Source organism: Periophthalmus magnuspinnatus, chromosome 1 (genome assembly GCF_009829125.3).
Source record: "Periophthalmus magnuspinnatus isolate fPerMag1 chromosome 1, fPerMag1.2.pri, whole genome shotgun sequence".
Classification (NCBI taxonomy): domain Eukaryota; kingdom Metazoa; phylum Chordata; class Actinopteri; order Gobiiformes; family Gobiidae; genus Periophthalmus; species Periophthalmus magnuspinnatus.
This window is the reverse complement of record NC_047126.1, coordinates 25850686-25872850: the sequence shown is the minus strand read 5'-3', so window position 1 is coordinate 25872850 and position 22165 is coordinate 25850686. Positions and strand designations below refer to the sequence as shown.

The following is a 22165-nucleotide window of genomic DNA, read 5'->3' as shown; positions in this document are numbered from 1 at the left end:
GTCAGGGGAGACCTCCCCCTGGAATTTTTTAATAAATCATAAAGCTTTAAACTGTTTTCTCAAGACTTTACCATAGTTTTACTTTGCCATGAGCCTATGGGGCAAACAGAACCTTTTAGACTTTTGAAAGGATCACAGTGACTTTGCACACACAGAGAAGGATCCGTGTGTAGCCCACCTCCACCTGATGCTGCTCAGGGCTCTCTCCTCACCTGTCGTCCTCCATGACATGAGCTTGTGCGCACACACACACATGCACATACACACACAGCGCGCATTGCTCTGTGTTTCACCTCTCTCTGATGGCTCTGTGTGGGCCCACTGCTTTGTCAGATGGGGCATAAGCAGAAGTTGTTAAGGCCTGACCACCCGCTCCCGCCTGAGGACACGTCAGTCCTGCCTGATCCCACATTTGGGTGGAGAGAGACTCGCTGTAAAGTCCACCTGCTCACACACACACACACACACAGAACCTCTCTGTATCCCTTTTTCTGTCCAGCCCAGCCCAGGGCTCAAGCCTCACTCATGACGGGAAAGACACGCAGACTGATGTGATGTGCGGACACTGATTTTAGGCTTGATTGTTTTAAACATTTGGCGACTATGTAAATCGGCCCTGCACTTCTTGGGGGGCTGCACAATATGCAACACATAATTTTATGTGTTGCAACAGTGTAATTCACTCAACCTTCTGTTTATTTACTCTGTCCATATGCTGCACTGAACATAACCACAGTCAGACACTTATTGTGCAAAAGTTTGTAGCTTTATAGCTTTACTCTGCTGCACAGTGTTGTGTTAGATTTTATGTCTATTATTGAAGAGCCAGTGTTTTACTTCCATGAGATATTAACTGATAACACCTAACATATTAAGATCACCATGTTACCTTTTTGATTTGAAAATGCTATATTCACTGAAAACAACATATTAACATGTTTAATAAGTTCCATTTTGTTTTGGATGCTCTTTAAGAACTTAGTAGCTATTTATCCTAATTTTGATTATATGTTCTTACTTTCCTACTGCTGTTGAACTTTGCAATGCAGCTTTGTAATTGCTAAGTTTGGCGACAAATAAAGTTTTATCTCACCTTATCAATCTTATTTTACCTTAAACCTCAATATTAATCAAAAACGATGAATAGTAGAAATTTTAACCATATCACATCATCACAACAAAGTGTAAGAGGGCCGGACCACCTGACCACCTGATTATGCATTTGTTACGAACACAGTTTAACTTTATAAATGCTCAGAAAGAGTATGGTAATGCTTTATGGACTTTAAAACCAGCAGGAGATTTTCAGGTCTTTGATCTGTGATGTCACAATCCTGGGAAAATTAAAACTGATGGTCAGATTGTGTTATAATAAAGCTCAGATGAAACTCTAACTTGAGTAACAGAGCTTCAGATAGAGTAGTACCTTCAGTTAGCATCACACCCCCAGGGATTGTCAGCTGTATCAATACCAAAATCATTAATAAGAACAAATGATCCTAATCTGAAAACTCTAGGAACAACATGAGGATTATCCACCTTATTCCAGAGTTTGTCATGGGGCTTCAGGGTCGTTGTGGTTGTGTTATTTTGCACTGGGCCAGTCTCACAGTAAATGGATCACAAAGCTGTTTTAAAGGCTCCAGAGAAGCAGTGGAGCTCATGAATATTGAACATTTTACACAAAACTTTCATCATATTTTAGCTGTGAAAATGTTCTCAAATTCTGCATTGAAATGAATGTGATTCTCCCTTAACTGGAAGTACAGAAAGAAAGCACAGTTTAGACACATTAAGAGGCAAAAATGGGGTAAATAACATGACGAAAAGCTCGAACAGTTTAGGAACAGGTTTGAGTCAATGAGTGTGTTTACATGCTCTGAGTATCCCGCTTATGATGTTTACATGATACTCCTATCTCTGTGTACATGTGGGGTCAGAATATCCTGGATATTTACAATGGTAACTATGGCAACTATGTCACAGATGGGGCAAGGTCCAAAAACATGTCAGAAAGTTTGCTAACTTTTCTTTATGGGTATATAATAATACACTATTAAATTTCCTGGTTGAAGTTTGAGTTGTTTTGGGGAAGTTGCTGCTCCTACTGTATTTGTGACATCAGTTTCACACATGCTCAGTACAGCACCAGTTTGACAAAATCAGGACAATGTGGCATGTAGACGCAATACCAGAATACCCCAGTGTGAGAGTATCTTGATTTGTGTCTGTGAAATCTCTCAATCGTCCAGGTCTGATCCATAGCAATAGAAGAGGATGAGCAACGAAACATCTTCACTCCTACAACATTCTGTCCAGTTGACAGATTTAAACTTCGTCTTTTACTATCCTGCTTTGTCATAACCTGGATATTGGCTTATCCTGGTTACTGAAACCAGGATAATCCGTAGAGATGGGCACACATATAACCAGGATACTCAAAACCCGATCATAACCGGCACACTCGAGCGCATGTAAACGCACACCTTGCTTCCATTCCGCTGTATTTTTACTGCTAACTGCTGTTGTCCTGCCCCCTAGTGGCTGCAGGTGGCATAAGCTCTATCGGTTTGTTCTCACCTGTTGTTGTGTTTTGCCTCAGGTTCCGTCTGCTGTGTCAGTCCATCATCGCTCACAAACTCTTCGATTACGTGGTGCTGGTGTTCATCTTCTTAAACTGCATCACTGTGGCTCTGGAGAGGCCCCGGATTCTGCAGGGAAGTCTGGTCAGTCCGTCATTCTGCCTGTGTGCCGATGTTCACTGTATGGAATATGTAGGTTGTGTCTTATTCTAAAATTTGATGATGCCATAATCTCAGGTTGAGCTCAGGGGTTTCAGAATGATGAAAAATTAGGACTGTTGCCATAGCAATTGACATTTTAAACCAACCATTATATCCTTGAACAGTGAAAAGTCCTCAAATTGTCACCTTTAACGGAAAGCTGAAACTCATAAATATAACTCTATGGGAGATTCACTATTTTTAAAGAAATCTCCAAACTTCTGATCCACAATTGTTGAACCTTATGGTTATTTGTTTGGGATTGGCTCCTCAAACTTGTCATAATAATCTTATGGTTTTTAATCTGAATTCCTTTCAACTGACAACATTCACGTCTTAATGGTTAAATAATGGCACCACTTTCTGAAGTTATTGTGAAAGAAAATCTTTTCATGTTTATTTACACTGACAGAGAAGACGTTGAACTTTTTGACAGTTTTTGTTTCATGTGGATAGGCCCAGTATTTACACAGATATTAACCCTAAACCAGGTCAAATTCTACCATAGAATTCTGACCTGTCCTGCAGCTCAGAATAAACTCTGCTCTCTGGACTGTTGTGACGTCACGTGAACACAACCATCTCACTTTTCAGGTTGAGTTTTTTTTCTTTTCAAACAAAACAAAACAATGGCTTTCAGTTTCTTTGTAATCAGGACAGAAGTTTGTCTGGGTTTGGGGGTCAGAAAGTCCCAAAACTAAAATGCAAAGTTCCCCACGGCACCACATGGAGATTATTTATGGTGTTCTCAACATTTGGTCTTTACTTTCTGACTTCCTGTTTTGATTGGTCCAAAGTCCAGGTGTGACTGCTCCCGCGGACAATGTCCGAACCAAACAGCTGGCCCTTTGGTCCAGGAAAAAAGTGGCGTCTCGGTCTGGACTGAGATCTGGTGAATGCAAAGGGTCGAACTTTTGGATCAAATTCAGAAAGTGACATATGTTCATTCACACACAGCTGAGCAAACACGAGGAAGACGGAGCTCAAGTGTGTAGAGAAAAGGGAGAGACGAGCCTACAGTGTTTATAAATTACAGTAAAGTGGAGTATTTGGCACAACATTGAGCTGCACAGAACTCTAGGCTTCATCAAGTGTCAAATTAGCTAAATTAGGCTTCCACATAAAATAACTGCAAACCACTCTGCCAAAATACAGCCTGGTGCTTGTTTGAATACAATATAAGGCTTATTTGGCCTACAACTATCAAATGCATCTGCAGTCTGTGTCAGTTAAGGTGTTCTTCTTCCCAGAGCCACCAAAACTGAGGAATGCACTCTGTACACAACCTCAACAATGCACCGTATACTAATCCAAAATGACCCATTTAACAAACACACACTGAGATTAGAACATGTGAAACACACTGAGATGAGAACATGTCAAACACATGCACTCTAAATGACAGCTGTTGTTCACTTAAGAGGAGAAGGAGGCAGATATCTTCTGTGGACGCCTTTTTAGCATCTCAAACTCCACACACACAGCACTTCCACTGCTGCTTCTACAGCAAGGAGCCAAAAAATGTTCTATATCCATATAATCTACTTGTATCGGTACATTTGCTCATACGAAACCTCGTGCCAGCGCTAAACCAAGGAAATGTTACACTCTTTACACTCACCTAGCACTGCTCCTGATTGGTCTTTTTTCCTGTGGATTTGCATTCAAGCTAATCAACGTCAAGCCCAAGCCTCGTTTTGCCTCTCTTTACTCAAAACAAGGAAAAAACTTGCGCCGCGTTCTCAAGGCATGCTCCTGTTGTCAAGTCGACAGTAGAGACAGATTTGAGGGAGGTAGTGTGAAAGCAAAAGGCCAAGGAACAAATGAAAAAATAAAACACTCCAGACCTTGGTGTGGACTTTCAGGTGTGAATCCGCCCTTAGTCACAATATAATCCTAAGAAATTAAAATGATAACAGCATTATTTATTTTCAGGAAAGTAATCACTTCAATTAGAGCTGTGAGATTAATTGACTCTAATTAGTGCTGTTCAATGAGTAAACAATGAATCTGATGAATCACACTTCGAAAATATGTTTATTCACATTGTGTTGCTTAATGTTGTCATGTAACTTTCAAATTTGAAACATTTTTGATGATACTTGTCCAAGAAAGCGGAAAAAATGCATGAATAGACTTATGTATATGCAAGACATGTGCAAAATGTCTTTAGATGAAAGTCTGTTTGCTCAAAACAGGGTGGGATGGATTAATACTTATTTATTCCCATCTCCGTGTTCTGCTGTAAAATACATTTCTAGTATGCTCCCTGTCCATGCATTATAAAGTCACACAAATCTCATAATATTCACAAAGATGCAAATGTACATACCCGAAACAAAGCAGTTACAGCACTGGATGATATCAATAAATAAAGTGTAAAGCCCCTTATAGCAGCTCACTTCAGTACTCTGAAAACATGATGTTTTTATGCATTTTCTCAATCTGTGAATTGCATTTCTTGTGATGCTTCCCAAGACTGTCCCACAGTTTGACCCCACCCACAGAAACGTTTCCTTATAGTTCAGATGGTATTTAAAGAAACTTGTCTTATTAATCACTTCACAATCATATCAATCACAAATTAATAATTTGAGAGCCCAGCTGGTTATAATTTAAGTCTAAAAAATGTATGTACAGTGGTCGCTATAACGCAGTTCACCTTTCGCGGTCTCGCTGTTTTGTGGATTTTTCCAGTGCAATTCTTCACACTTTGTAACAGTGTATGAATGTGCATTGTGTTCTGCATCCTGATTGGCTAAGGGACTGCAGACCATTGTCAATCGGTCTCCTCCGTGCCGCCTCTCCTGCACAGCACAGAATGCGTTCAGCCTGCCAAATTAACCTAAATGTTGCTCGACACTGCAGCGAAGAGGCACCAGGATGAAGAGGCACAGTCAGAGGAACTGTGAAATACACTATTAATCAATTAAACAAGAGAGAAATGTGAGAAAATGTTAATCCCTGTCTGAGAAAAGTGTATAAAATGTGTGGTGAGGGGTTTTACAGCTGCAAAACATATATATTTGTAAAAAATAAAGCTGACTACATCGCGGATTTCGCTTATTGTGGGTTATTTTTGGAACGTAACCCCCACGATAAACGAGGGACTGCTGTATTTCATAATGAATTTGTGTGACTACATGTTCTGAGTTAATGCACATGACCAAACAGCAGGTTTAGTGGGTTTGAAGGCCCTTTATTGCTGCTTGCGGGTGTAACTGGTTCTTATGGTGTAGATATAAGCTGGTATGGTTGTAGCTGGAGAATATCTGGTCCATTATGCAAAATTGCCTCTGTCATATTTTATTTTCATTCCTTTATTTATTTATTTTTTGATACAACAGACCATGCATGTCCCTGATTGGCTAATTCACCTGTCAATCACGCCCATTTGAAAACTCATATCTTCATAAAGGATTGAATAAGTGTGTATTCTGTTAATAAAATGGTTTGGAGCAGACACAAGACTGATGGAGGACGAAATCTGACAATGTTTGTGTTAAATGATAATGATTAAAATTCTAAAGAAATAAAAAAAATAATAATAATAATGCTCGATTAATATGAGCTTCATCATCCAGTCATAACTTTGCTTTATCATTTATAAAGTTTATGTTACATTGTCGTGCTGTAACCCTAAAGTGTGATACTAGTTGTGACTTTTACTGGGGAAATTATATTGAACTGTGTAAAAGTGGGACTTGAATATCTTGTTTCTTTAGAAAATGATCCGTTTATTGATTGTAGTGAGAGTTAAATAATATTATTAATGTTTTTCAGGAGCGCCTGTTTCTGACCATCTCCAACTACATCTTCACCGCCATCTTTGTTGCCGAGATGACCCTCAAGGTTTGGATCTTTATTTTATTTTTCAGAAGTGTAAAAAAAGCTTAACACCTAAACTCCGCCCATAACCACATTTCAAATCGAGCTTCTAAACTGGGCAGATCTTGGAGGACCAAAAAGGGGAGCGTGAGAATGCGAGGAGGCGGGGTCTGGACGTCCGCACTTCAAACTCTGCAGCCAGGTGTTTGCAATCAGAGCAGTCATGTGTGATGTTACGTAGTACTTGAAATTGCAGAGGCCACTGAAGGCAGCACAAACTTAGATTTAGCCGTTTTTGACCAGAAAGCTGCAAATTTAGCTAGTTTCAGGATCTCCAGACAGACATTTTTGGGGATAATGAAGTTAAAAGTTTAACTGTGGTTTTGTGGTAATATTAATATTTTGATGAAGTATTTCCAGTGCATTTCTGCTCATGTTGTACTACAAATACACATTATGTCCAGTGAGGTTCAGCTGGTCTTTGTTTTCATCCCTGACAGTTTGGACTGCTCACTGCCAGGAATGAAAACAATCTAAACTTTAGTATTTAAAGCCCTATTAGTTTGTTATTATTTCATTTTTAGTTTCACCCACTTATACTTTCATTTCTTGTATTCTTAATTATTTGAACAAAGGCTTTTTATTTGTGCTTTACTTTTCTGTGAGACTGTGGCAGGTGGGACATAATAGCAGCTCCGGTCCAGCTTAGCCTGCTGTTAGCCTCTGAACAAACTTAATAGGAGGAAAAAAGCCCCACGCTTCTGTTCTCTGTGTGGTTACAGCGTGGACTTAATTTAGAAGGATCTTAGACCATTTTGCACTGAAACGTCTTTTCAGATGAGTAAACAGTCTGCAGAGGACTCAGAAAAAGTGAGTGAGTTTTTGAGTCCAGGATAAATGAATATTCCCGTAGGCCGCCGAGGTGAACAGTGAACAGCTCTAGTGCAGAGAACAGGCAGGGCAAGCAGACGCAGCAGCAGCTTGCCCTGTGTGGCCCTCTGCTCCCAGGACAGAGAGAGGAGGTACAGAGGGAGGAGGAGGGACAGAGAGAGGAGGAGGGAGGTGGTGAAGGGACAGAGAGACGTGCTGACAGGCAGAGGCACACAACATCAATCAGTCGTCTGTAGAGAGAATTGATTGATGCTGATTCTCTGTAGAGAGATTTGATTGATTGATGTCTTTCCAACACCTGCATAAGACGGGGAGGGTGACCGTCCCCAGACCATCCCGAGACCGTCCCCAGACCGTCCCCGTGAAAAGCTCTGATAGTCCCCACCTCAATTTTTACCCCAGGATGATGGGCCTTTAGTGCTAGTTTACACTAAAATGGCCAAAAGAACAACAGACAGTGCTTTTCAAACATCATATACAGAGTTTAGTCATGAAAAAAGGGCTTTAGTGTTTAGTTCCACTTCCACTGTTTGGATTCCACCGCCTCTCGTTCCTTCTCGACCTTGGATGTGACTTTTTGCTGTTTTTAAACCTCATTGATTTGTGCACAGCTCTGCTCCTCTGGTTTCACTGCATCTGTATTGCATTTGTTTTGCTGCTCAGATAAAATCCTCTCTGTTCAAGATCACGTAGTGCAATTTGAACTTTTTACAACGTTTTGTTTATGAAACTATAGATACTCTGCAGCTGATGTCATCAACATTACCTGTGTGACGTTAACTGTAACTCTGTCTGAAGCTCTGTTAGAGAGTTGAGTTTTCACACAATCTGACCATAAAGAGCTGACCTAGTTTGAACTACAGCAGGTGGAGGAGAGAGAGAGAGAGAGAGAGTTGGTTTACCCATTGAAATGATACATAATTTAAATCAAACGATGATAGAGAGGGAAAAGGTGAAGAGAGAGGGGACAGAAAGGGGGAGAGAAAGGAAGGAGAGGTGCAGAGAGGGGGAAAGATGAAGAGAGTGGGCTGTGAAGAGAGAGGGTTGAAGAAAGAGATGGAGAGATGAAGAGAGGGGGGTGTGAAGAGGACAGAGGAGGTGAAGAGGGAGAGACGAAGAGAGTGCAGTGTATAGAGAGAGGGGGCTGTGAAAAGAGAGGGAGGGAGAGATAAAGAGAGGGGGGTGAAGAGAGTTGGAGAGATGGAGCAGAAAGGCGGGAGAGAAAGAAAGGACAGAGACGGAGAGGTGAAGCTAAAGGGAGAGAGAGTGGGGAGGGTAAGAGAGGGGGAGGAGAGAGAGGTGGAGAAAGACAGGTAGGATGAAGAGAGAGGGGGGGAGGATGAAGAGAGAGAGGGGGGGTGAAGAGAGAGAGGGAGATGTGAAGACAGAGAGCGAGGGTGGAAAGAGAGAGGTTGATGTGAAAAGAGAGAGGGAGGGTGAAGAGAGAGGGGGGGTGAAGAGAAAGAGAGGGAAGAGAGAGAGGGGGGAGGTGGAGAGAGAGGGTGATGTGAAAAGAGAGAGGGGGTGAAGAGAGAGAGGGAGGTTGAAGAGGGAGAGGAAAAGGGAGAGATGGAGAGAAAGAGGGAGAGAGGGAGGGGTGAAGAGAGAGAGGGAGGGTGAAGAGGGAGAGGAAAAGGGAGGGAGGGAGAGAGGGAGGGGTGAAGAGAGAGAGATGGAGAGAAAGAGGGAGGGGGGGAGGGAGGCAGGGGTGAAGAGAGAGAGATGGGGAGAAAGAGGGAGCGAGGGTGAAGAGAGAGATTGAGAGAAAGAGAGAGGGAGGGGTGAGGAGAGAGAGGGAGGGTGAAGAGAGAGAGAAGGAGGGGTGAAGAGAGAGAGGGAGGGTGAAGAGAGAGATGGAGGGAGAGAGGGAGGGGTGATGAGAGAGAGGGAGGGGTGAAGAGAGAGATGGAGAGAAAGAGGGAGGAAGGAAGAGAGGCAGGGGTGAAGAGAGAGAGATGGAGAGAAAGAGGGAGGGAGGGGTGAAGAGAGTGAGGGAGTGTGAAGAGAGAGATGGAGAGAAAGAGGGCGGGAGGAAGAGAGGCAGGGGTGGAGAGAGAGATGGAGAGAAAGGGAGGGAGGGGTGAAGAGAGAGAGGGAGTGTGAAGAGAGAGATGGAGAGAAAGAGGGAGGGAGGGAGAGAGGGAGGGTTGAAAAGAGAGAGCAGGTGAGCTGAAAGTTCTGTTTCTGTGCTGAGTCTTGTTTTGGTTCAGCTTTATTAAAAAAATAATAATAATACAAATTAGACACAAAACAAATCGTTTGTATAAAATGTGATCCGGTTACAGCTGTTCACATTAAGAAACTGCTGAAAGAGCTGACTCATTATCTTTAATGCCACACCACTGAACATTTCTGACTAATCTGTAACATTTACATGAAAATACTATAATAACAGTAATAGTCCACAAAGGTGCAGTTTGCAGAATATAACATATGTCTGTCCCTGTTCTTAAAAACAGCACTTTTCACAACTCGCAGAGACCAGAGCGGAGTTTTACCATGACAGTGAAGCTAATAGCATGTTAACAACACACTTCCTGATTATTAGGCATTAAAATGCTTTATAATTAGATGCAGACAGTAAACAGCGGACTTATTTTGATCTCAAGAGCTGCTTATACGATATATCTGTACTGGGATGAGGCGTCTGTGTTACTATATCCACAGTCCTGCAGGTCCACAGGGGGCGATAAAGAGGACCAGAGCAGGACCAGAGCAGGATCAGAGCAGGACCAGAGTAGGACTAGAGCAGGACTAGAGCAGGACCAGAGCAGGACTAGAGCAGGACCAGAGCAGGACCAGGACCAGAGCAGGACCAGAGCAGGACCAGAGCAGGACCAGAGCAGGACCAGAGCAGGACTAGAGCAGGACTAGAACAGGACTAGAGCAGGACTAGAGCAGGACTAGAGCAGGATCAGATCTATATTCAACTGAAGGTTTATTTCCATTATCTGCTCTGGTAAATAAATCAATATAACTCGCTCCACAGAGAGACACACGAGAGAGAGAAGGAACAGAGCCAGGAGAGGAGTGTGAGAGGAGGGGGAGAGAGAGGGGGTGGGGTGAGGAGAGAGGGAGAGGTGAAGAGAGACATAGAGAGAGGGAGAGGTGAAGAGGGAGGGACAAAGGTGAAGTGGGGTGAGGAGAGAGGGGACGGTGAAGAGAGAGAGAGGTGAAGAGAGATGAGGAGAGAGGGGGAGGTGAAGAGGGAGAAAGTGAGAGAGAGAAAGGTGAAGAGAGAGGGAGCGATGAAGAGAGAGAGGTGAAGATGGAGAGGGAGGGAGAGAAAGGTGAAGAGAGGGAGAGGTGAAGAGGGAAACAGAGAGCGAGGGAGAGAAAGGTGAAGAGAGAGAGGGAGAGATGAAGGGATAGAGGTGAAGAGGGAGACGGGAGAGGGAGGGAGAGAAAGGTGAAGAGAGAGAGAGGAAGAGATGAATAGAGAGGTGAAGAGGGAGATGGTGAAAGAGAGAAAGGTGAAGACAGAGAGGGAGAGATGAAGGGAGAGAGGTGAAGAGGGAGACGAGGAGAGGGAGGGAGAGAAAGGTGAAGAGAGAGAGGGAGATATGAAGAGAGGTGAAGAGGGAGAGAGGGAGAGAAAGGTGGAGAGGGAGGGAGAGATGAAAAGAGAAAGATGAAAAGAGAAAGTTGAAGAGGGAGAGAGAGTGTGAGAGAAGTGAAGAGAGAGGGACAGCAAGAGACAGAGGGAAAGGTGAAGATTGAGGGACACAGCTGTAGAGAGAGGGAGATTGAGAGAGACAGGGAGAGGTGAAGAGAGAGTGCATCAATTCATTTGTAATTTGAACTGTATTAGCATTTCCTCTCCGTTATATAGTATAATGTCTGTACTACTGTGTCCAAGTAGTTTGCCTTTGTGGATCAGTACAGTTTGTATATGTCTGAGGAAGGGCATCTGACATAAATACACCTCTTTTGAGCAGCAGAGTCGATCTAAAGCCCGTGTGTGAGCCTGTGATGCATGAGTGTGTGGTCAGGTGATCATCTCTGAGCGACTCCATTACAAAAGGTCTGATCGTCTCATCTCCCTCAGACTTTAATCAAGTTATGTCCCTGTGATATTCTCATTAATTATACCTGCGCCTGTGCTGGAATCTGCCCTCTCCCTCCTCTGCTGCTCTATCGCTCCCTCTCTCTCTCTCTGTCTCTCTCTGTCACTCTGTGTGTGTGTGTGTCTATCTCTTATTCTCTCTCTTCTCACGCTGTCTTTTTCTCTTTCGTTGTCTAGCTATCTGTCTCTTTTTCTCACTCTGTTGCTTGGTGTCTCTCTCTGTTTCTTTCTCTCTCTGTCTCCTTCTCTCTCCTCTCTCTCTCCTCTCTTTCTGTTTATCACCCACCACCTCCCTCTTTCTCTTCCATCTCTCTCTGTCTTGCTCTCTTTCTACCCCCTCTCTCCCCCTCTCTTTTTCTGCACTCTCTCCTCTCTGTCCCTCCAAGCTTTCCCCTATCTCTCTCTCTTCTATCTCTCTCTTTTTTGATCCACTCCCTCTCCCTCTTAGTCCTGGTTTAGTACTGGTTTAGTCCTACTTTAGCCCTAGTCTAGTCCTGATTTAGTCCTGGTTTAGTTCTTGTTTGGTCCTGGTTTAGTCCTGGTTTAGTCCTGGCTTAGTCCTGGTTTAGTACTGGTTTAGTCCTGGTTTAGTACTGGTTTAGTCCTGGTTTAGTCCTGGTTTAGTACTGGTTTAATCCTAGTTTAGTCCTGGTTTAGTCCTGGTTTAGTACTAGTTTAGTCCTGGTTTAGTCCTGGTTTAGTACTAGTTTAGTCCTGGTTTAGTCCTGGTTTAGTCCTGGTTTGATTCCTGGTTTAGTCCTGGTTTGAGTCCTGGTTTAGTCCTGGTTTAGTCCTGGTTTGAGTCCTGGTTTAGTCCTGGCTTAGTCCTGGTTTAGTCCTGGTTTAGTCCTGGTTTAGTCCTGGTTTAGTCCTTGTTTGGTCCTGGTTTAGTCCTGGTTTAGTCCTGGTTTAGTCCTAGTCTAGTCCTGATTTAGTCCTGGTTTAGTCCTTGTTTGGTCCTGGCTTAGTCCTGGTTTAGTCCAGGTTTAGTCCTGATTTAGTCCTGGTTTAGTCCTAGTTTAGTCCTGGTTTAGTCCTGGTTTAGTCCTGGTTTAGTCCTAGTTTAGTCCTGGTTTAGTCCTGGTTTAGTCCTGGTTTAGTCCTGGTTTAGTCCTGGTTTAGTCCTGGTTTAGTCCTGGTTTGAGTCCATGCTGTGTGATCCTGCTAGCAGCTGCTCTGACACGGTCACCATCTTTGTTTCCTGTGTCCTCGTAGGGATCTCCCATCATGCATCATGTTTGATCAGAGCAGGTTTGATCAGGATAATTACCCAGAATCCCTCGGGGGGCTGCGTGTGGCACAGACAGGAGCGCTAATAAAAGACACGTCAAACAGCACACAGCCTGTTCAAACCCAGGACAGAGACAGGAGCTTGTTCAAACACTACTCATGTAAAAGTAACTTAAAGAGTAACTGAGGAAACGAAACATCTCATTTATAATTTAAAGTAATGTACCTAAGTCAGAGTACTGATACTTCAATCAAAACATTCCTCAAGTAGGAGTAAAAGTATGCTGCTAGAAAAGTACAATTTATTTAAAAGTGACTCAAGTAAATGTAACTGTGATTGTAACTGAGTACTACCCACATGTGCTAAAGAGTAAAGACAGCACAAATAATGACACAGCTGAACATTTGTAGATCAGAAGTTTAGATATTTCTCTTAAAAACAGTGAAACTCCCACAGAGTTATATCTCTGTCTTCTCTATCAATCTTTATACCTCTCTATTTCATACTGTCTCATCCTCCTCTCTCTCTCTCTCTTCCTCCTCCCCCTTTCCCTTTCTCCATCTTGTCCTCTTCCCCCTCCCCTCTCTCTCCCTCTCTCTCTACCTCCTCCTCCCTCTCCTCCCCTTTCCATTTTTTTCCTCCTCCTCCTTCTCCTCCCCATCTTCCGCTCTCTCCCTCCTCCTCTCCTCCCCTTCTCTGCACTCTCTTTTTCTTCCTCCTCCTTCTGCTCTCTCCTCCCCGCTCTTATCTCTTCCTCCTACCCCCTCCGTCACTCTCTCCATCCTCCTCTCCAACCCTCTCCCACCTCCAATTTCACCCTCCTTCTCTCTTTCCCCTCCTTCCCTCTCTATCCCTCCTCCCCTCTCCCCCTCCTCCTCTTTCTCTCTCCTCCTTTCCTCCCCCTCCTCTCTCTCCCTCCTCCTTTCCTCCCACTCTTCCTCTCTTTCCCTCCTCCTTTCCTCCCCCTCCTCCCTCTTTCCCTCCTCTATCTCCCTCATCCATTCCTCCCCCTCCTACTCTGTCTCCCTCCTCCTTTCCTCCCCTTCCTCCCCCTCCTTCCCTCTCCCCCTCCTCCCCTCTCTCTCTCTTCCCCTGTGCCTCAACAGTTCTCCTTTAAACTTTCTATTTGAAGTTTTCATCCTTTCATTCCTCACACTCTTGGTTTCTTTTCCGCCCACCGGATCTGTCACTCAGAGCCCAAAAAGAGACGATGGTCTCTCCTCCCACTCGTCTTCCCCTTCTGCTCCTCCCTCTTTTCTCTCTCTTGTCCCCCCTCTCCTCTGCCTTTCCGCCTTCTTCTCCTGTATTCCTCTCCACCTGTCTCGTCTCCTTCCTCTCTCCACTTCACCCTTTCTTCTACCTCTGTTCTACCTCTCCCTTCTCTCCTCTTCCTCTCCTCCCACTCGTCTTCCATGCTGTTTAAGTCTCTGTTTAACCTCCACAACTCTGCTTATATGAAAGAATTGCATTTTACTGTTTTTAATGGAGGGAACTATAACTTAGAGGAGGAGGAGGAGGAGGAGGAGGGAGATTGTGCGTTACAGAAATTTGTCATATTTGAGAAAACATCCCATAATGACCACACAGTTACAGAGGGCGAACATTTTTAAACCTTTGAAAAGTTTGGCGAGGATCACTCCAAATACAACTTCGGGTGAGTAAATGGTGAATGGAAGCAAGTATTAAAAGTGTTAAAACCTCTGAAAAGTGGATTTTGCAGAATAGGTCAAAGTGTTGTTGCTGTTCTCTTGGCGGCCTGCAGGTGGTGTCCTTGGGCCTGTACCTGGGGGAGAAGGCGTACCTCCGCAGCAGCTGGAACATTCTGGACGGGTTTCTGGTCTTTGTGTCTCTCATCGATATTGTTGTGTCCATGGCCGGAGGAGCCAAGATCCTGGGAGTCCTGCGTGTGCTCAGGCTGCTCCGGACGCTCCGCCCACTCAGGTGAGACAAAAGCTCCGCCCACTCAGGTGAGACAATAGCTCTATACACTCAGGTGAGACAACAGCTCCGCCCACTCAGGTGAGACAATATCTCTATACACTCAGGTGAGACAACAGCTCCGCCCACTCAGGTGAGACAACAGCTCCTCCCACTCAGATGACACAACAGCTCCGCCCACTCAGGTGAGACAATAGCTCTATACACTCAGGTGAGACAACAGCTCCGCCCACTCAGGTGAGACAACAGCTCCGCCCACTCAGGTGAGACAACAGCTCCGCCCACTCAGGTGAGACAATAGCTCTATACACTCAGGTGAGACAACAGCTCCGCCCACTCAGGTGAGACAACAGCTCCGCCCACTCAGGTGAGACAACAGCTCTATACACTCAGGTGACACAACAGCTCCTCCCACTCAGGTGAGACAACAGCTCCTCCCACTCAGGTGAGACAACAGCTCCTCCCACTCAGGTGAGACAACAGCTCCGCCCGCTCAGGTGAGATTGCCCTTCAGGTGTCCAGAGAAAACAAACAATTAGATGGCAATAGCTCTACACAATTTACACAAGAGACACACTTTTTTTTTTTTTGATACTCATCAAAATAAATTTTTTTTTTTGTCATATAATAATTTCTGCGACATTACAGTACTTTTGGCCCAGTATACAATGTGGTTGCAGTAATGGAATTCCCTAGCATGATGTCATAATTTCCAACCAGGAAGTAAAATGTGTTATATATTTGTATATTTCCAGGGTCATCAGTCGTGCTCCAGGTCTGAAGTTGGTCGTTGAGACTCTGATCACGTCTCTCAAACCCATCGGAAACATTGTGCTGATCTGCTGCGCCTTCTTCATCATCTTCGGCATCCTCGGAGTCCAGGTACAGACTCAGTATGTCCATCGTGGTCCCTGTGTCCTACGTGTCTCCATTAAGGTGGTCAGAATAGTTTAAAATCAGATACAGATCGATACTAAAAGTAGGAACGGTACTAAAATTGCAAACTCGATTTCGATATAAAGCACTAAACTCGCTAAACACTCTTTCTTTAAACAACAGAATGTGATTTTCAGCTCTAAATCGTTCTAAATCATTCTAAAGGTTTTTTTTCTGTCCTGTGAATGTGACTTTTTTAGTATCGATAGCTGCTCAAATGAGTATCTAGTTTTAGTATCTGATTTTCATTACTTTTGACGACCCCAGTCTCTAGTTCCTGCTTCATTCCTGCGCAAAAAAGAAGCGATACAAAAAAGTCAAACGCTTGCATCTTCATTACTATTCCATTAATTTGTAAACCATCTTGTTTTCCTCAACGTCCCAGTTTCATTACTCCAATCCTGCTCAATCTGTCATGTTATTATTCCTCCCGTCTCCAGCCCTGGTTTTGAAATCATCTTTTGTTGGAAAATTAGCATCTGTGCGTGAAATGGAGACATGTTTTCTAGCGTCAGGTTTTTTCACAGATTTGACTAATTATCACGTGCTGCCATTCATCTCCTTGTTTTTTTTTCTGCTTCGAAGCTTTTCAAAGGAAAGTTCTACTACTGCGTGGGCCTCGACGTCAAAAACATCACAAATAAATCCGACTGCCTGGCTGCGAATTACCGATGGGTGCACCACAAGTATAATTTTGACAATCTTGGGCAGGTGAGTGTGCAAAGAGCGGCACTGATGAAAGAAAAGTTGTGGTAAACATAATTAAGAAGATGCAGATGACAGAGGAGAACAGCAGGGGGCAGACACAGAGCCATTTAATAAAAGAGTGAAAGGAACATCACATATTTTTGTTCTGAGCTTATATAATGTGAGCTAAGTAGGAACGATTGATACCTTGCAGCTGATGTCATCAATATTCCTTGGGAGTGTGATGCTAACTGTAGGCACTGCTCCGTCTGAGGCTTTGTTGTAGTTTTATTTCAACACAATCTAAAAGAGATGCTTTAGTTGGAACTACAGCTAAACTAGATGAGCTGATTTGTTCTGTTAAACAAGTCTCACACTTAAATTTACAGTCACGAGCTAGCTAGCATTAGCCAGCATTAGCCTATGTATCTTAACCAAACTGCACTCACAAGACTACACCTGCACAGGAGCTCTTGCAAAAAACTACTATTTACGCAGAAAAAAAAAAGTGCTAAGAGACAATGTATTTATGTAAAGTCAGATTAAACTTGTGAATCATGAGTTTAAACCACAGATTGTGTAAAGAAATGGACAGAGTGAGTTGGTTTAAAGGTCCTATATTACGTAAAATTGTCTCTTGTCGTGTTATAATGCTGTTACCTATCAAAAACATGCACTTGTGTTTTATTTCATTCACGCATCTTTGAGTGACCCTTTATTATTAGTCTGTCTACATCTCTAAAGCTCAAAAATGCTCTGTTCCACCTTGTGATGTCACGAAGTGCTCATTTTGAAGTTAGCAATTACCTTTTGCCTTTCGTTCAGAGGAGATTGACATATCCAGGTGAAGGTGTATGGAGTTTAAAAACAAAGTGGAGCATTTCCTGTATTATCACATGACATCACAAAGTGGAGCAGAGTGTTTTCTGTTTGAAGGGGAAAAAAATAGCGTAAATATGCAGAGATTGTGTGTTAAACGTGTGAATGACAAAACACAACTCTGGGTATGTTTTTAATGAGGAAACAACATTATAAAATAGAACAGAAAATGCCATAACGGGCCCTTTAAAGTTCAAGTTAAGGTTAGGATCCGCCTAAAGGAAATCATTGTAAGTCCATGTAATATTCCCAAAACGCAAACCCAGTATGTGTGTTCCTTTTGTTTAAGGAGTTCACTAAAATCATCACAGAGCTACATAATATAATTGTATAATATATTTTTCTCTGTGTCTCAGGCTCTGATGTCCCTGTTCGTTTTAGCCTCTAAAGACGGATGGGTCAACATCATGTACCACGGCCTGGACGCAGTGGGCATCGACCAACAGGTAACACTGCGCACACAAGGACAGCACCTCTCACTAAGGTTAGGGTACACTTTACTGTCCTGGAACTGGGCATTTCGTCCGGGGGTGGGACTTAACATTCTATTGTAACCATGGTAACCCAGTTTTGAGCAGTGTTTTCCTGTTCACCTGTGCTGCTGCTGCCAGGCCAGATTTTTTTTGACAAGTAAAAGCAAATTTAGACCTAAAATTATACTAAAAACACACACAGTTTTTCTTTTACTTTCTGTTGAAGCATCAGGGCGGCACTATTTCAAACTAAACACACTTTTGCTAAACAGTTGCCAATTTGTATTAATGGTTATTCTCACAAACGTTTATTTATGACCATATATTTTTTGACAGGTTAAGGTTAGGTTTAGGATCAGGGTTTGGATTAGGTTTAGGAATAAGTAAGTTTTTGTGATAGGTTTGCTGGAAAATTGAGCTGTATTTTTTTAGACTAAAGAAAATTATAAATAAAGACATTAGTTAACTGTATTTAACAGATCAGATCACAGAATATTTGCTGTAATTACATGAAATGAAGTCATTCTCCAGGGAAAATACAGCATGCAGCAGTTAGAGAGCTTTGATTGACATTGATTGATTGATTGGCATTTTGAGTTTGGCGATATAGACAGACTAATAATAAAGAGTTACTCAAACGTGTGAATGAAACAAAACACAACTCCGGGAATGTTTTCGATGAGGTAACAACATTCTAAAATGGTTTAAAGAGTCAGTTTTGCTTTATAAGTCCTGTAGTCATTGTAACCTATGCCCTGCCTGTGCCCTCTGCAGCCGGTCACCAACCATAACCCGTGGATGCTGCTGTACTTCATCTCCTTCCTGCTCATCGTCAGCTTCTTCGTGCTCAACATGTTTGTGGGTGTGGTGGTGGAGAACTTCCATAAGTGCAGACAGCATCAGGAGGTGGAGGAGGCCCGGAGGAGAGAGGAAAAGAGACAGAAGAGGCTCGAGAAGAAGAGACGAAGTATGAAAACGTGCAACAGACATGATTAGGATTCAGTTTAAAGCGGAACTATTGATACTTTGACGTCATCGACATTTCCTGAGGGTGTAAAGCTAACGGAAAGAAGCTCTGTTCACGCTCACGTTAGGCTGTAATTACAATCACAAGGTCGCTAGCCTTTGCCAACAGTTTTTCAAGTTGTCACTCTCACCTTTTTGTTAAAAATCAAACACTTAAACAGGACCATGAACTCTAATATTGATCATAGACTACTGAAAATGTGACGTTTAAACACATTTTTATGTATTTTTTCCTGAGTTTTCAAATTAACTTACATCTTTGGCAGCGTTTGCTAATGTGTACAACTGAACATTCAGCCAATAGAAACATACATGGATGATTTGATGAGTGACGAACATTATAACATGGGAGAAGGTAAAGAAGAAAAAACAACAAAAAAAAAGTATTTTGCATAATATCTCTAAGTAACAGTGAGTAAAAAATGAAATAAATGTCATACTGTGGAAAATACAGTTGAAGCAATAACACCTCCATGGAGACAAGCAGGTGGCTTCTCCTCCACCAGAAAAGTTACACAGGACACCTTTAACCAATGTACAATATAATGTGATATGATGTGAAGTAGTTTTTAAATCATTCAGATAATAACTGATGTACAGCCCTTCTTCACAGAGCCCTCATTAAAAAAGACCCATCATGCTTGTATTTGCTATATACTTATAATCTATGACACCCATGGATCATTGTTTTATAATTTGGACATTTTAAATCGCACACGTTCGCTGACTTCTGTGTCGTTTACTGCGGTGCTGTAAATATCATCACAACAAAGTACCAGCGGAGGTGAAAACGGGAATTGATCGTAAAAAATGGTGTCATACAAATAAACGATTAAAGGTCACTCAAACAAGCACAGATCACTCCAAATACAACTTTAGATGAGTAAATGGTGAGTGGAAACAACTATAACATGGTTAAAAGCTCTGAAAAGTCGATTTTGCAGAATAGGTCCACTTTAAATTCTGAATGAGGAGCTGGAGCAGAGCCAATGGAACACGGCCAAGAAGAACATTCTGAATGTGCACTACACTATCTGCTGCTGCGTGTTAGGGAGAGGTTTAATCGGCCCATTCATTCACATCATTACTGCTTCAGTTATTCAAAGAAGCATTAGTCTATGTCGTGTCCAGCACTGTAATTAAATGAGCAGTTTATTAAAGAGGGGGTATCATGCAAAATGTGGAAACTGCCTTATATCTATCTGAAGGGAGGGGCTAACTACACTGAAGCTGTAAAAAGCTACTGTCTCTGATTTCAGTCTTAACAACCCTATTCAACCTTTAATGGCCCTCCTATTGTTCTCTTTTGTTTCTTTTTGTTTTGTTTTTTGCTGTGGATCAGACCTGAGCGACTGAGGGATTACACAGACATCAGTCATCATCATAATCCAATTGTAGAACCAGAACGCATCCTCTTGAACATTATTCAGGTTTTTAAATGTGTTGTTTGTTTATTTTAAAGGTGCACTTTGTAACCTTTCTGGTGGAGGGTCTGCCAACTGCCTCTCTCCATGGAGATGTTATTGCTTTTCCTGTATTGGCATTAAACGTATCAATCTTACATTTATTCAATTGCAGGTGATGCTATTGCTCAAAAATACCTTGAAAAACAACCTTATCATTATTTGTTTGAGTTTGGCTCCACAAATTTGTCATATTAATCTTATGGTTTAAAGTCAACTGACAACAATCTGGCAACAATCACGTCTTTAGGGTTGAATAATGGCTCCTCTTTCTGAAGCTATTGGGGAAAAAAACATTTATACTGACAGAAAAGATGTTGAATTTCCAGTTTTTACAGATTTATTAACCCTAAACCGCAGAGTTCTGACCGGTCCTCCAGCTCAGTTTAAACTATAGTCTATAGTCCACTTACAGTCGTTTGTCAATGTCCCGCAGTGTAGCTTTACTCATTGTTTTTCCATTCTCTCTAACTGGTCCCACTGGGTTGAGGCTCAGACCAGTATTTTCCTGTAACTGCCTCTAAGCTCAAAAACTCCTCTCTCATTTTTCACTTTTGAAAATGTCAGCGAACCATTGTCCCATTGTCCCTGTCCAAAACAAAGGCATCATTAAGTCATCTGGAATGTCTGTGAGTGCGTGAGTGTTATTGTTTTACAGAATCACTGCCTCAGAATCTTACTGCCAACCATAAGGAATGTTCGAATAGGGCTCGGGAGAGATTGCTAAATTATGCAAACATGCATGGATGACATCTAAAACCACTTCAGGCATGTTTTTTATGTGAACACAACATTATAACAAACAAAAAAAAAGTCAATTTTGCCCCCTCTTTAACTATGTTTTAGTGAAATAAATAGTCTAACCCACATGTGTCAAACTCAAGGCCTGGGGGCCAAATGCGGCCCGCCAAGTCATTTTATGTGGCCCGCAACAAGGTAAATTTACCTGTATGACTGTCTTAAAATATAAGTTTATCAGAGTTCTGCATTTACACTGACATATTTTTTATATCTTTGCAAATTTGAGACGAACCATTTTGCTGATGTGGCCCTCGGTGGAATTTAGTTTGACACCTCTGGTCTAACCTGTCATATGCTATTTGTTTTTGTCTCTGCAGAAGCCCAGAAAACCCCATACTACGCGTCCTATGGCCCAGCCCGGCTCTCCATCCATTCCCTGTGCACCAGCCACTACCTCGACCTGGTCATCACCTTCATCATCTGCATCAATGTCATCACAATGTCCCTGGAGCACTACAGCCAACCTCTGGTAAATATATAACGCTAAAAAAATGATATTTTGCAGCAGATTTCATCAATATTCCGTGGGAGTGGGATGCTAACTGTAAGCACTGCTCTGTCTGAAGCTCTGTTACTCAAGTTAGACTTTAATCTTAGTTTTTTTCTAACACAATCTGACCCTAAAGAACTGACTTAGGTGGAATTACAGCAGATGAGATGATTTGTGCATTAGCCAGGAGTTTTTCATGTAGTCACTCTCACATTTTTATTTGAATATCAAACTCCTAATCTTTACCGTGAATGCTTGTACTGATCACAGACTTCTGAAAATGTGTTGGGTAAAGCATGATTTCACGGCAAACTATATACCAAACTATATGAATAAATATTTGAGTAATCTATGGTACTACAGCCAACCTCTGGTAATACAATATTAATATATATATATACAAAATAATGAATAAATTATGTGAGAAATCTACAGCCAACCTCTGATAAATAACCCTAAAAATATGAGATATAAAATAGTATAAGAGAAATCCATACCACTACAGCCAACCCCTGGTAAATATGAAAATACATACAAAACTATACATACAGTATATTTGAGGAATCTATGCAGCTAATGCTAAATTTATACTAATTATAAAGCTTTTAATAATAATCAGGAAGTGTGTGTTAGCTTACTAATTGTTGTTAGCTTCACCGTTACGGCAAAACTC

General features: G+C 42.3%; 1 protein-coding gene across 1 annotated transcript in view; it reads left to right on the top strand.

The window, feature by feature from the left end:
• LOC117370010 (voltage-dependent T-type calcium channel subunit alpha-1I-like) overlaps nt 1-22165 on the top strand; it is a 214296-nt gene that overhangs the window by 154762 nt on the left and 37369 nt on the right. The window contains exons 19-26 of the mRNA XM_055221662.1: nt 2603-2726; nt 6567-6635; nt 14562-14740; nt 15493-15619; nt 16259-16384; nt 17596-17685; nt 18487-18679; nt 21320-21471. Coding sequence (XP_055077637.1) covers nt 2603-2726; nt 6567-6635; nt 14562-14740; nt 15493-15619; nt 16259-16384; nt 17596-17685; nt 18487-18679; nt 21320-21471 — 1060 coding nt within the window. The remainder of the gene's footprint in view (nt 1-2602; nt 2727-6566; nt 6636-14561; nt 14741-15492; nt 15620-16258; nt 16385-17595; nt 17686-18486; nt 18680-21319; nt 21472-22165) is intronic.